Below are 16,332 nucleotides of genomic sequence, written 5' to 3'. Positions count from 1 at the left end.
AACTGGAGGGTATGTTGAGTGAAATAAGTCATTTGGAGAAGGACAAACATTATATGGTCCCATTCATTTGGGGAATATAAAAAATAATGAAAGGAAATAAAGGGGAAAGGAGAAAAAATGAGTGGGAAATATCAGAAAGGGAGACAGAACATGAGAGACTCCCTAACTCTGGGAAACGAACAAGAGGTGGTGGAAAGGGGAGGTGGGCGGGGAGTGGGGATGACTAGGTGAAGGACACTGAGGGGAGCACCTGATGGGATGAGCACTGGGTGTTATGCTATATGTTGGCAAATTGAACCCCAATTAAACAAAAAAGAATTAAAAAAAAGAAATACTCAAATCATATATATGAGTGACAGATGATACATACACGTGTATCTCACAAAAAAGCTATAGATTATATGTATTTTTGTCACATTTTCAGTTTGCTAAATTTTCTACAAGCATGTATTATTTTTATAATAAAAATATTGCTTTAAAAGAGGAAATAGTCAACAATGTCAGATTATTTTTATTATTGTCCTGTTCCTTAAAGTGAGACATTGAAATACTTTAAAAATAGAGATAAATGCTTTTTTCACTACATAGACAATGGCTAAATAAAAGGTAGTTTAAGAGGAACTATGTGTTAGGAATGACTATATTAAGCTGTAACAAAGTATTATACAAATTTTTTCTTTGATATATGCCACAATTCCCTATGCACAGTACAATAGTAGGTGCTACTGAAAAGAGGTTCAGTTCTTACTGTTTCTATGTTTTAAGATTCTGTTGAGAAGAATTAAATTAAAATTATGACCAAGTAATAAATGTACAAATGCATGATTACATAGCCCAAACCTGAGAGATAAGTGGCAGAGGATTCAGTAATGGAATAATCAAGATAGGGTATGAATTAGGCAAAAGATTATTACCAGAGAGCTTTATCTTTGGAGTTTAAACATTCTGGTATCTTTTTCAGAGGAAGTAAAGATAAGATTTTTGTTGTAAAGATGAACCCCTACGTGCCTGATAAATTAATTACAGCTGGAATTAAACACGTGAAATTTTGGCGTAGAGCAGGTAAGGAAGTGCTCTTTTTTACTCCTTTGAAAGAAGTTATTACTTTAAAAAGTTATTTTAGCTAAGTGCAATGCAGTATTCTAGTTTGGATCCTGGCACAGAAAAGAGACATTAGTGGAAAACAGGTGAGATCTAAATGAAGTCTGGAGTTCAGTTCATAGAAATGCATCAAACATGTTGGTTTTTTAGTATGTAGTAATTTAAGATGTTAACTTTAGGGAAAATGGGCAAGGAGTGTATAAGAATACTCTGTTACCTTTTTGTCTTTTATGAAAGTCTAAAATTATCCAAAATCTTTGTGGTTTTTTTTTTCAGGTGATCCTCATTTATCTTGATATATTTTAAATAAATGTGAGGTTGATTTTATTGTCATTTATTGACCACATTGATGTAGTATTCATATTTTCAAGAGGGTTTAACTTGGGGCACCTTGTCTGCTTCTCCCTCTCCTCCTACCTCTCCCCACCCCTGCTTATGATATCCCTCCCCCCTCAAATAAATAAATAAAATATTTTTTAAAAAATGGACTTAACTTATAAGATGAATCAAGACTCCTTTCTTTTTCTGTTAAAGACGTATTTTAGTATAAACTGAAAATGAAAAATTTTGTAAGAATTCTTTATATGCTATAAAATGATACATAAATGGAATGTTGTATTATTTTAGTCATTTGTAACTATAGATTAGAAGCTGTGGAAGACGTTTATATTTAAAAAAATTTTTTTAATCTCTTTTCTGAATAAAATAGTAATATACTTATAAATTCCACCAATTTGATATTAAGGTCTCAGCACATTTAAACCTTTCAGATTAAAATACACAAATATAGAAAGAAGTAAAATATATATAAGAAAACAATAGCCTTGGTGAAGACATTTCCCAGGTTCAAGTTACTTTCAAATTGTAAACTACATAGAACATGAATTGATTTTCACGCTTGGATTTAATACTTTATCACAAACTCATTAGATCATAGTGAAAAAGTAAAAAAGTATTTTCACATTTTTATTCCCATATACTTAAACAAAATTTTAAATACCTTATTTATTTGGAATTACAAATACTAAGCGAGTAATGCTTATTATTTCTGTCTTGAAAATAACCCCCCCCCAAAAAAATAAAATAAAAACCCTTATAAATTTCTTTGAAATAAGAGACAAAGTAAATAGTTTTAGAATGAAACCTTTTTCCTTAAGTTTGATTAGTTATATGGTAGATGAAACTGAACCATAAGAATAAATGTTAAAACTTTGGTGTGCCTTTCAACCTTCCTCACTTTTGGGGTTCTGATCCATGGAGTTCACTAAGTGAGAAATAAGTAATCACTGTATTAATCTAAGTGCTATCTAAGCCTCTAAATGCATAGCTTTATGTAAATTAAAGATGGCTTAGGCCTGAGGCTAAAAAGGAGCTTCTAACCTCCTGTTTCAGATCTAGGCTTTGAGAATTCCAACATATAAATTATTAAGCTGTCCTCTGAGAAATTTGAACTCTATTCCATGGCTGGTAGGGGCAGACAACCACTGAAAGTTTTTGAGTGCAATGACATGACCTGGTACAATAGGAATGTGTTATACTGTGTCTATCAGAAAACCAATTGATTATTTAAATCAGCAGTGGCAAACTTCCTATAAATGGAGAGACAGGAAATATTTTAGACTTCCAGGCCCAGGCATGAAATCAAAAATATTATGTAAGTACTTGGAGAACAAGAGTGAAAACTCCTGCCCTGCTTTATACCCAGTTGCCATTAAGTGTTGACATTCACTGTCTCCAAGATCAACTTGCTGCCGCAAAAGGGATTGACAGTTTGGGCTGGAGGAACCATTGTCATGCCCCAGTGACACATAGGTCCTAGTGTGTTCTTCTCCTCCTAGAGAGCCCTACCTTCTCACTTTGGGCAGCTAGCCAGAATTAAGGCAACTCCTAGGCTAATTCCACTGCTAGTGCTCAGCAGTTGCCATTAGCAAAGTTTTCAACTTGTAGATCACAACTAGCTTAGCCTCTGGGCAGCTGCTAGTTGGCAGCCAGAAGTCAAGAAGGCAGGCTCTGAGAGTAGAGAAGGAAACAAGCATGGCCTCTGTAGTTCACGGTGCTAATCTGCAGGCTCTGTACAAAAACAGGTGGTGGTAGGGCTTGGTTCACAGCCTATACTTTACCTCTTCTGCTCCAGATAGACTGTGCTCTAGTGAAAACCAGTCCCTTCACTTGTGTACTTTCTCTTCTTGCCTACTCAAGAACATCAGTTCTTCTTCCCTGTCTCTCCTACATCATCCCTTTCCCTTCTTTACTTTTTCAATTCAGCATACAAGTATGGGCTTATTTGTTCCATCTTAAATAAATAAAACCAAATGAAAATCCTCCTTCAACTCTACCCTTGAGTTGCTAATCAATTTCTTATATATGTACTATAATACCTTTAGACTGCTGCTTACACGTTCATTTTGCAATGTATCTTCTCCTCTCTCTTGAAAGAAGTCTAATCTGTTCTCCCCCACCCTCACCAATCTACGTAATTACCCTTGCAAATTCACTAACAACTCTGGCTGCTTTGTTAAGAAAATACAGAGGTGTCTGGGTGGCTCAGTTGGTTGAACATCCAGCTCAATTTCAGCTCAGGTCATGATCTCAGGGTTGTGAGATTGAGTCCTGTGCCAGGCTTCACACACAGCACAGAGTCTGCTTAAGATTCTTTCCCTCTTCCTCTGCCTCCTCTGCCCCTCTTCCCTTTCATGCTCTCTATCTCTCTCTAAAATAAATAAAATCTTTATTTTAAAAAAAGTGGTCTGCATACATTTATAATATGACTACTTTTTCACCATGCTACCACCATGGTCCATGCCACCTTTATCATTTGCCCAGATGATTGAAATACCATCTCTTTTCTTTCTTGCCCTTCTCTGATTTACTCTCAACCCAGAAATCAGAATAAACGTATAATACGTGATATGCCAGATTTTATTCCACTAACCACTTCCTATCTCATGCAGAGTAAAAGTTAAATCCTTACTAGAGCCTGGAAAGCTGCCTTTGACCTCTATGGCCTCATCTCCCATTACTTCTTCCTCCCTTATTTTCTTAGCTATACTGTATTGACCTCTAAAACTATTCTTTGAAGGTTCCTGTCACAATCCTGTACCAGAGGCTCTTGCTGATCCCTCTGCCTTGAACCCTATTCTTGCATGGCTAGCTCTTATACCTCCTTCAGGTCTTCATTCAGCTATTACCTTCTCAATGAGGCCTTTCTTAACTATCCCACTTAAAATGGACCCCTCTCATTTCTTGTCCCCTGTTTATGCTCACATTTTCTTTTTTTTTTTTTTTTTTTTTTTTTTTATTTTTTTTTTGATGCTCACATTTTCTACAGCGCACCCGTCATCATCTGTTAATATACTGTACATCTTACTTATTTGTTATATTTATTGACTGTCTCATCAGGAAGCTCCATGAGAGCAGGGAATTTTGTTGTTTGTTTCTTCATAGCTCTACCCCCAGTGCCTTGAATAGTGCCTGGCATATACATTTCTTGAATAAAATAATGAATTCAATTGGAAAAAAATGGGCAAAGATATCAGCAGATAATGAATGGCCAATACAGATAGGAAACTGTGACAAAGCTCATAAACAATCAGAGAAAGGCACATTAAAGCGTCAATAAAATTCAGTTGGTATTTCATATCCCCCAGTCTGACAATACTAAGTGTTCCTGAAAGGTGGGAAATAGGAACTCCTTTCACTGGTAATCGGAGTGTTAAGTTGGTGTATCAACTTTGTAGAACAGCTTAGCAACAGATGTTACATCTCATCTATGTTTTCCCTTTTGCACATATTCTGTGGTCATTCCTAGGCATTCCTACAGAATCTCTTGCTCTTGCATAGAAGAGACCTTTACAGAATTGTTTAAAGCAGCATTGTTGGGCAGGGGGATGGGGTGACTGGGTGACGGGCATTGAGGGGGTCACTTGATGGAATGAGCACTGAGTGTTATACTATATGTTGGCAAATTGGACTCCAATAAAAAAATATACATAAAAAATAAAGCAGCATTGTTTTCAGTAGCAAAAGCTTGGAAGCAATTTAAGTGTTCATTAATAGGAAAATAGACTGGTAGGTTCGTATAATAGAATGTTTATAGAATTAAGAAAATGCATATTCTAGAGGTACAAATCAACATACATAAACCTACATAATGGATTGTTGGTGATAAAAGCAAGTTGCAAAGGAATACAGTTGACCCTTGAGTGACACAGGGAGTTAGGGCACTGACCCCCTGCACAGGCAAAAATCTGCATATAACTTTTAAAAAAAATTTTTATGCATATAACTTTGACTCCCCAAATACTTCTAATAGCCCACTGTTGACCCAAAGCCTTACCAATGACATACATAGTCAAAGCTATATGTATTATTTAGTGTAATCTTATGATAAACTAGAGCAAAGAAAATATTGAGAAAATCATAAGGTAGAGAAAATACATTTATAGTACTGTATCTATTGAAAAATGTGTAAAAATTAATTTGTGTGCAGTTCAAACCAGTGTTCAGGTCAAATGTACATATAGGATGGTATTTATAGAAAATCTTAAAACATGAAAAATATGACATATTGCCTAAAATTTTACAAATAAGTAGTAAAATGTATAAAAGGATGCATGAGGGATACATGGGTGGCTCAGTGTTTGAGAATCTGCCTTCAGTTCATGGTGTGATCCTGGGTTCCTGGGACACCATCCCGAATCAGGCTCCCCCCAGGGAGCTTGCTTCTCCCTCTGCCTATGTCTCTGCCTCTCTCTCTGTGTCTCTCATGAACAAATAAATAAAATCTTAAAAAAAAAAAAAAAAAAGATGAATGCATGTGAAAGTAATCACCATCATATTCAGAATAGTAGAGGATGAAGAAGGGAGATGGGATTGGCTGGCATCATGCTTTGGTTGTTTTAGTAATTTTGTGTAGGTTGAGAGGGGAATATACATACTTCCTTGTATTAATTTTTATATATTTGTTTTCTTAAATATGTCATAATAAAAATTTTGAAGAACAATCAGAAGTGCCGAGGACTGATTAAAGCCGACTTAGTGTACATATTTTTGTCCAAAGATCTGTGGCCTAAAAGCTTCCATGAATATGGCTGTCTCAGCCAGGCAAGGCACTGACTGAGAGACCTGTATTTTTCTAAGTCTCCTTACTATTACACATCTTTCTACTTAAACAATTACAGTAGGAAAGAAATTTTATCACTTTATAATTTCATACATTTTAAAAGTGGTACTTCTGTGATATTTTTTATGAACCAGGAGGAGGATTGATTGGTAGAAAAGGCTACGTGGGTACCCTAGGGAAAAATGACACAATGATGTGTGCAGTGTATGGATGGACGGAAGAGATGGCTTTTTCTGGAACATCCACAGGAGATGTGTGTATCTGGAGAGATGTCTTTCTTGTGAAAACAGTTAAAGCACATGATGGGCCAGTATTTAGTATGCATGCATTGGAAAAAGTAAGTATTCTAAGGATATTTTTAGGTAAAACACAATTTGATCTTGGGTTATAGAGGTTTTCATAACTAAAGGAATATTGCATTTCTGCTTAGCTGAGCCACCCGGTAATAATCTGTGAATGAGAGTCTTTTCTGCCTCCTTTTATTCCTCTTTCAAATTCCTGAACATGGCGAAATAGGTCTGCTATTAAAAAAAAGTTTAACTTAATATTTATTAATTTCTTTCGATGTGCCAGTACTTGCTTAAGTGCTTTATTATCACCATCTCCCATGAGGTGACTACTATTATGATCCTCTGTTTTTGAAGGATGGGATTATGAAGCCTCTAAGAAAATATATGTATCATGCTGAAAATGTTAGAGCTACATTATGGTTGCAGATTACAAACCTTTTCTTAAAGTCCTGTCCTCAAAATACAATGTTTAGTGTCACTGTAAATATTTTTGCAGGTTCTATGTTGATGTATTAAAAAAAACCCTATTCTTATGCTAATGTGTTCACAGCCTATAATTTTTAGCTATAAATGTTCTTTCCTCTAGAATTTTTCAACAGAAGGTTATTATTTTTTTTTAATTTAGATTTTTATTAACTTGAAATTTTTACTTTCAAAGGGATTTGTAACTGGAGGTAAAGATGGTATAGTAGCTCTTTGGGATGACTCCTTTGAAAGATGTCTCAAGACCTATGCTATAAAAAGAGCTGCTTTGGCACCAGGATCTAAAGGTGATTTGAAATTTAATTTACTTTGTAGGATAAAAGATTAATTGCTCATTGACATGCATGGTCACTGAGGGTGGAGCACATGAAATACATTTTTCCTTTACTAGAAATGCATCAGAGTTTAATGGGAGAAGCCATTTAACTAGAGCCTGAATCATTGCCGTCCTTTCAAAAATCTATTTTCTGTGATATAGGTGGTAAAATATTAACCAAGTACAAGATTATTCATGGTAATTTTAATCATTTTAACATTTCAAGGAAAATTGCCACATAAGCATCACATTTACCAGTCAAGAATTTGTTTTCAAGCTTGGCATTTTGTTTCACATTAACGTTTTGTTGACCTTGCCTGTCTATCCTTGCATGCCCTTCCTTTTACCCTTTTTCTCAGTGTATTAAGGCATGACATCACACTCTCTGACCTCCAGGCCTTTTCTGTACACTATTACTTTTGCCTAGAATTTGCCCTTTCTCCTCCCTCCTGTCCCCAATTACCTGACCATGCTCATTTTTCATATCTCAGTAGGGTAATTTCTTCCACTTCCATCTCCTCTCCACCCCCTTAAAAAAGGGGAAATTCCATTACATTATGCCCCTGTTTCAATATACTCCTCACATAGTGTCTGTTTTCTTCATTGTATGCTCTGTTAGGTTTACCAGCTACATCTTTGAAGCCTTCCTGGGACACAGTAGACATATATGAATCCATCTTAAGTTCAATTAAATTGAAATTACTAACCAGAATATTGTAGGTGCTCTAAGAAGGTAAGGAGGTGAATAAAGAGAGGCAAATATAAGAGGAAAAGAAACAGTCGTCAGAATAGTAGTCGAAGATCTGAAATAATAGAGAATTATAGTATATAGGTGGTTCTTTTGAGATTAATAAGTTGAGTCATTTGGGAAAATCCAGTACATTTATTAGAATACTTAAAATACAGGAAAAGGCAACCTTGTGATGTGATTTTCGTTGTCAAAATAGCATCATTGGCAATATATACATCCTTGTACTCTAGTAACTTTATACCTAGAAGAACATCTCCATTTAACATTTCAGGTCTTCTCTTGGAAGATAACCCATCTATACGTGCCATATCATTAGGACATGGTCATATTTTAGTTGGCACAAAGAATGGTGAAATACTAGAAGTGGATAAAAGTGGCCCAATAACACTTCTGGTCCAGGTAATATGAAAAGTTAATATATTTTTTTTCTCTTTGTATACAATTGATCTAATACGTATGAACCAAAAGTTAACAGTAGTGAAAAATAATGTTAAATTAATTAGGGAAATAATTGATAATATATACCAAAAATTTCTAACTTAATTATAGTTTAATGAGTAGGTGCCAGTAAATAAATATGCATGCTATCGTGTGGAATAATTGCCAGTATTTTAAGTAATTTCTTATCGTAAAACAAGAAACCAATGAAGAGAAAAAACAGTTGTAATTAATTTAACCAAGTCAATTTATTTCACATTTAATTTTATTTCTTTGAAGTATATTTGTTGAACCTAAGGCAGTTGCTTTTCTATGAAACTTCATTTTCCTTATTAAGTTTCTAATTTAAAAAAATAAATGTAAGCTAAAAATTTTATTGCTGAAAACATTTGTCAGTGAAATGTTAATAAAACTCTAGCAATATAAACATTTGTGTGGTAGAAATATAAAATGAAAGAGCAGGATCCCTGGGTGGCGCAGCGGTTTGGCGCCTGCCTTTGGCCCAGGGCGCGATCCTGGAGACCCGGGATCGAATCCCACATCGGGCTCCCGGTGCATGGAGCCTGCTTCTCCCTCTGCCTGTGTCTCTGCCTCTCTCTCTCTCACTGTGTGCCTATCATAAATAAAAAAAAAAAAAAAATGAAAGAGCAGGATCAGCTGATCTTAACATTTTTATCAGGAATGTTGTATTAATTTTTTAGTTCTACATTACCTATATGTATTGTTTTTCTGAAAAGTAGGGAGAGAAATAAATAAATACTATAAAACACAGCAAATGAGGTAGGATCTACCCTAATGAAAAATTGTTCTCCTGCAACTATAGTAACACCAATTTTGAATTTGTCTTTTATCCTGAAAAAGAATTATGTTCTTTCTTATTACAATTTCTTCTCCATCCCCACTCCCCCTCACCTCGCTTCTATTAAAACACCACAGAGCACACACAGAGGAGAACACTGCACATGCTTTAATGTTAATATAAAATCCTGATGTGCCAAGGAGAATTTGTAAGCAAATAATGAAACATTTTATATTAAATTTACTGTCAAACTTTGGTGTCTTACTCTTTAACTTCAATCACGTAATATTCCTTTGAAGTAAAGAGATGATGGAATTATGGTGTTGAAGATGTTTATGATCTCTTGGAAAATATTAGCACAAGTACACTTTTACAGATGAATCCACAGAACTTTTCAAAAACCCAGAAAATTGTATAATTATAAAAAGTTTTAAAACAATAAATGACATTCTATTATTTTTTTATATTTATTATAGTGCATAAGATTTCAAATATCTACCGTCTGTCTCCTAAACATCAGAAACAAGACAAGGATACCATATTTCACCATTATTGTCCAACATTGTGTGTGAGATCTTAGCCAATCTAGAAAAAAGGTGTATGTGTTGAAAACAAATGGATAACACTGTCATTATTTGCAAATATTATAATCCTATACCTTGGGTATTCAGGGAATAAACTGAAAAATTATTAGAATTAAGGAGTCCTGTAAAGTGAGATTCAAAATCAGCTTATAAGAATCAATATTTCTATATATCAGCAATAACCAGTTAGAAAATATGACACAAAAATGATACAAAGAAAACTACAATAACCAGGAAAAAATATGAAAGATCAGTGTTAAGAAAAATATAAAGTTTTACTAAAGACCTAAAAGATCTAAATAACTTATAAATTCACTATGATCATAAACCAAATACAAATGAGATTTTTCAAAAATTCTGGGAAGAGTTTTAAAAAATCACTTAGAAGAAAAAAATACCCCAAAGTAGTCCAGACATTTTTGAGAAACTCAATGCTAGAAATAAGATAAAAGTATAATAGTTAAAAGTGTGGAGATATACATGAAAATGCAAATCAAAACCACAATGAGATACCACCTCTCACCTGTCAGAACAGTTAAAATTAAAACCTCAAGAAACAAGAATTGTCAAGCATGTGGAGGAAAAGGAACCCTCGGACGCTGTTGGTGGGAATGCAAACAGGTGCAGCCACTCTAGAAAACAGCATGGAGGTTCCTCAGAAAATTAGAACTACCTATGATTCAGTAATCACACTACAGGGTATTTACCCAAAGAATGCAAAAACACTGATTAGAAGGGGTCATGCCCCCTCTGTTTATTGCAGCATTATTTACAATATCCAAACTAGGGAAGCAACCTAAGTGTCCATCGATAGATGAATGCATAAAAAAGATACATATATATAGGTATACACACACACATACACACACACACATATATATATGTATACACGCATACACACACACCCACAACGGAATATTATTCAGCCTTAATGAAGAATGAAATCTTGGGATCCCTGGGTGGCGCAGTGATTTAGTGCCTGCCTTTGGCTCAGGGCGCGATTCTGGAGACGCGGGATCGAGTCCCACGTCGGGCTCCCGGTCATGGAGCCTGCTTCTCTCTCTGCCTGTGTCTCTGCCTCTCTCTCTCTGTGTGTGTGACTATCGTAAATAAATAAAAATAAAAAGAATGAAATTTTCCCATTTGCAAGATAGCAATATGGATAGAGCTAGAGAATATAGTGCTAAGCAAAATAAACCAGAGACAAATAACATCTGATTTCACATGTGTGGAGTTTAAGAAACAAAATAAACAAAGGGGAAAAAAAGACCAAAAAACATATTCTTAACTATAGAAAACAAACTCATGGTTACCAGAGGGGAGGTAGGTGGGGTATGGGTGAAATAGATGAAGGGGATTAAAAGTACACTTTATCTTGGCAAGCACTGAGTAATATATGGAACTATTGAATCACTATATTGTACACATTAAAATAACAGGTTACAGTTTAATTCATACAGTTATTAACTACACCAGAATTTTTTTAAAAGGTGTGGAAATGTATGTACACAATATAAGTACGTTCAGATGTCTTAAAGAAAACATGTACAACAGTATAGCAGTATTCTATGGGTCATTTTGGGGAGTAGCACCTCTTAACAGTATTCATCCATGAACATGTGATCTCTCCATTTTTTTTTTTTTAGATCTTCTTTAACTTTTTTCAATAGTTTTATAGTTTTCAGTATACAGGTCTCACAGTTATCTTTTTTAAATAATAGACCTTATTTATTCTAATAATTTTTAGTGGATTTTTAGGATTTTCTATGTATAAGAGAATATCAGCTGCAGATACAGTTTTACTATTCCTTTTCTGGTAGGGATGACTGTTACTTCTTTTTCTTGCCTAATTATCCTGGAATCTTCAGTACAATGTAGAAGTAGAGTATCTTTGTCTTGTTTCTGATTTTAAGGAGGAAGCATCCAATATTTTACTGTTAAGTTTAATGATAACTGTGGATTTTTCTTAGATGCCCTAATCAGATTGAGGAATTACTCTTTTGTTCCTAGTTTGATGCACATTTTTATCATGAAAGATTGTGTCCTTTGTCAAATGCTTTTTCTTAGTCTATTGAGAGATGATCATGTGGTTTTTATTTTATTCTATTGATAAAAGTGTAAAATTGGTTTTCACTTTTTAAACCCCACTTGGTTGTGGTATATAATTCTTTTTGTACATGTTGGAATCAGTTTGCTATTATTTTTTTGAGGAGTTTACCATCCACATAATTTATATAAGGAATAATTGGTCTATAGTTTACTTGTAATGACTGTCTGGTTTTGGTACCAGGCTCATCCTGGCTCCATAAAATAATTTGGGAAATGTTCTTTCATCTTTGATAGTCTTTTTCCTTGACCACACCCAGCCGCTGGAGTTCATTAAATTGATGGCTGATTACTGTTTTCAAAATTTACCCCAGAGCATAAATTGCTCCCCAGATTAATCAAATTCAGGCTCCTTAAAGGGGACACTCATTTCCCAGGTGAGTGTTTTGAGGATTTATTCTGACTTGAAGCAGTCTCCTCCCATCTATCTCTGAGATTGCCCTGGTTTGAGTAAATGTTTCGTTTGTCATATCTCCTTGGAATTGTTTCCAAAGACCTTAATTTTTTTTTAAGTTAACTTTATCAGTTTCACTGGTGAGCAGGTCTACAGCGCTCCTTACCTTCTCCTGCAGGAAGTCCTTCCTGTATGGCAATTTTTAATATTTCCAAGGCAGCCAATTCCTACTCTCTCCACTCAATGAAATTTTAAGGTTTTAAACTAATTTTAATAGTAACTTGATTATATTGTGATTGTTAAGATAAAGCTGTTATAAAAGTATTTTTTGTTTTGTTTTTGATTGTGCAGTTCAACTTTTTATTTTAATAAAATCAGAATATGCGCAGCACATGCAGTGCTAGCGTCTAAACTAATATAATAAGCAATTACTAAAGCTACAGTGACTTGAAGTTCAATCTTTACATTCAGCAAGTTTAAATCCATTCTTATGTGATTTTTTTAAACTTTATTAACTGAAAATATTGCTTACTAATAAAACTTGCTCAAATGCTGCCGCTGAATGTACAAGTCACTGAATATGCTAATACAACAAAGATAACCACATGTTTGAGGATTGCAGTGTGCCAGACCTTCATTGAAAAAAAGAAACAACTAAACAAAACTCACGCAACAAACATCTGAGAATCTGGACACTTCTTATCAGTGTTTTTGAAGTATATCATTAATATCTTAAGACAAGTGTATCAAAACCTTGGCATGATTTAATTTCAAGTCGCCAATTTTGTTTTTACTAACATCAGAAAGTTATGGCTACACTGCCAGTGCCGGGTCTGCTTAATTTGACTTAAGAGTTTAATATGACTTAACATTAAAAGCTCACACTACCCCGAAATATATAATTTCACGCATACGGTGACATTCAACATTCAAGTGCCAGTGTTTTTGTACTGTCTTTTGGTCAAGTTTCTTTAAACTTTCAAAGAATCACTTTTAGGCTTACAAAACAAATATTTGTCAGAATGTTCAATAAATATTACATAAAACTAGCAGCAAAAAGTATCTAGAAATCTGTCTTGTGCAAATAGTTTTCTTCCCAACTATTATTCCCATGGTCCCAAATAAATTTTAGAATTAGGTCCCATCCCCTTCCTAGACATATAAAAGTATTTTGAGTTATATTCCAAAGATAAACGTTTTATTAGATTACACAATTATTCATTAGTTTATCATTACTTATTATCAATTGTTGTCTGTAGTTTTTTCTAAATACATGTATTTTTAGGTTAAATTGAACTTAACTGTGTTCTCTTTGTAGGGACACATGGAAGGAGAGGTGTGGGGTTTGGCCACACATCCTTATCTGCCTATCTGTGCTACTGTAAGTGATGATAAAACCTTAAGGATATGGGATCTCTCTCCTAGTCATTGTATGTTGGCTGTCCGGAAACTGAAAAAGGGTAAGAGGCTCTCAGGCTTGAACATAGATTAAGTTGTCACAATTTTCTAACCCTCACAAATGTAAGAAAGCAATAGTAGGTATATAAAAAAGACTTATTCTATGTGCACTTACTCATGGTGCTATGTAAAGAAAATTAATTATACCCAGTGCTTGCTTTATGGGACCTCCTATGATCATACCTATCCTGAGCCAGCTTGCAATGTCACGTTCGAAAAAAATATAGGAATACAGGAAGAAAACAGAAGCTAAATTTTCCATCTTTTGTGACTATGGAAGATATATAATTCAATCAGAAACTAAGAAACAAGGCCTTAATTTATGAAGGGGTAGCAGAATTAAAAGGAAGATATTTTAGAGTGAAACAGAACTAACCACATTTGTAGGAGTCAAATGAAGCTAGCCTATCAGTATAGAGAGATAAGGGGTTCTGTTTTTGGAACAAGGCAGATACTATTAATGTAGGGCAAATGAGGTTGTACAGATAACTTCAGATTTCTTAGTGAGATGGTAGGGAATGTTATTTTATAGCGTGGAGGCATTGAAGGAGGAACTCTGGTTGAAAAGGTAGGGAATTGAGACAATAAGAAATGAGACAGAATCAGCAGCAAATGAAAGAAAGGATTGTCGGGCCATAGTAAGAGGCAAGTTGAACTTAGGTAACAAGAATTTGTAATTCAGTTAATTTAATTGTATTTCCATCTATTTACTTAAAAATAAGTTAGTCTATTATCTTCTTCTGGTATTACTGTATTTAATATTTGTATTTAACTAAAAATCTAAAATTAATCATAATCTCTAGAATAATTGAACCCCAGTCATTGCCTCTTCTCTTCTCTCTCTCTCTCTCTCTCTCTCTCTCTCTCTCTCTCTCTCTCCCCACACACACACACACACTTTCTCTCTTTTGAGTTATGGATGGTCTAGCACTTTAATTCTTTGGTGTTTTTTTCTCCCTGAGAACTAGAGAAAATTACCAAATGTTATCTCCTTTGTACTGTACTCTCCGCATGAAGGGTTATAGTAAGATCACAAAACCAGTCACTCCTTTGTTTACACAGGAAATCACAGTACCAAATATTCTTTTCTTCACAAGGCAATAGGAAGTCCTTACCAGTCAAATTTGGAACGTGCTTACATTTAATACACCTCAGATTTTTTTCTTTCTTTTTAAAATTGAGATCCAGTTGGCATACAGCATATTAGTTTTCAGGTGCACAACATAATAATCCACTATTTGTATATTGTGAGACAATCACTACAGTAAATCTAGTTAACATTCATTGCCATACATGGTTACAAAATATTTTCCTTTTATGATAAGAACTTTTAAGATCTCCTCTTTTAACAACTTTCAGATATGCAACACAGTCATCTATAGTCATCATGATGTACATTACATTCCCATGACTTACTGATTTTGTAACTGGAAGTTTGTACCTTTTTACCCCATCATACACTTTTTCCCACCTGCCTGTAGCAGCCACCAATCTGTTCTTTGAATCTGTGAGCTTGGTTGGTTTGTTTGTTTATTTGTTTGAGTTTCTGGTTTTGGTTTTGGTTTTAGATTCCATGTATCAGTGAGATGGTATGGTATCTGGCAAGATGCCATTCATTTTTATGACTGAATAATATTCCATTCTGTGTGTATGTTTACACACCATTTTCTTTATCCATTCATCCATCATTGGGCACTTAGGTTGTTTCTGTATCTTGATTATTGTAAATAATGCTGCAGTGAACATGGGGTACATATAACCTTTTTTGAGTAAATGTTTTCATTTTTTCAGATAAGTATCGAAGAGTGAAATTACTGTATCATATGGTAGTTCTATCTTTAATTTTTGAGAATTTGGTTTTTTTAACCCCTCTTCAATTGGACATTATTATTAATGCAGTCAGTGTTTACTTAGCTTTGTCTATGCTTATACATTTCTTTGTTCACATTTTCTTCTTGTATCTCAGACATTTTTTCTTTTATCATCTTTTTAAAAATATAATCTTAAAAGTTTCTTTAGTAAAGACTTGTGGAAATTCTCTCAGTTTGCTTTGTCTGAACCAGTGACATTCCAAGTATAGAGTGGTGGGAGTGGTCTGTTGCAGCAGCAAAAGTATTTTATCAAGCATACTGCAATTCTTTTTTTTTTTTTTTGAAGATTTATTTATTTTGAGAGAGAGAGTGCATGTGAACACAAATGGAGAGAGGGGCAGAGGGAGGAGAGAAAATCTTCAAGCAGACTCCCTACTGAGCATGAAGCCCGATGCAGGATGCAGGGCTCCATCCCAGGATCCTGAGATCATGAGTTAAACAGAAACCAGGAATTGGCTGCTTAACCAACTGAGCCATCCAGGCACCCCTGACATTGCAGTTCTTAAAAACCAAACTGATTTTTTTTAGTTGATGTATAGTTAACACACAATGTTACATTAGTTACAGGTGTACAACATAGCAATTCAATTTCTCTATGCCTATGCTGTACTCACTACAA

General features: G+C 34.5%; 1 protein-coding gene across 16 annotated transcripts in view; it reads left to right on the top strand.

Moving 5' to 3' along the window:
- Window positions 1-16,332, top strand: part of EML5 (EMAP like 5) — a 183,087-nt gene that overhangs the window by 94,863 nt on the left and 71,892 nt on the right. For all 16 annotated transcript variants that reach the window (XR_005363659.1, XR_005363660.1, XR_005363661.1 and 13 more), the window contains 5 exons: window positions 962-1,062; window positions 6,358-6,560; window positions 7,172-7,283; window positions 8,335-8,462; window positions 13,703-13,844. Coding sequence is in view for 12 of the 16 variants with exons in the window: in XM_038545507.1 (XP_038401435.1) it covers window positions 962-1,062; window positions 6,358-6,560; window positions 7,172-7,283; window positions 8,335-8,462; window positions 13,703-13,844 (686 nt within the window). In the remaining 4 variants the exon portion in view is untranslated. The remainder of the gene's footprint in view (window positions 1-961; window positions 1,063-6,357; window positions 6,561-7,171; window positions 7,284-8,334; window positions 8,463-13,702; window positions 13,845-16,332) is intronic.

This window comes from Canis lupus, chromosome 8, assembly GCF_011100685.1.
Source record: "Canis lupus familiaris isolate Mischka breed German Shepherd chromosome 8, alternate assembly UU_Cfam_GSD_1.0, whole genome shotgun sequence".
Taxonomy (NCBI): Eukaryota; Metazoa; Chordata; class Mammalia; order Carnivora; family Canidae; genus Canis; species Canis lupus.
The sequence above is the reverse complement of the archived record's forward strand: the minus strand, read 5'-3'. Positions and strand labels throughout refer to the sequence as shown.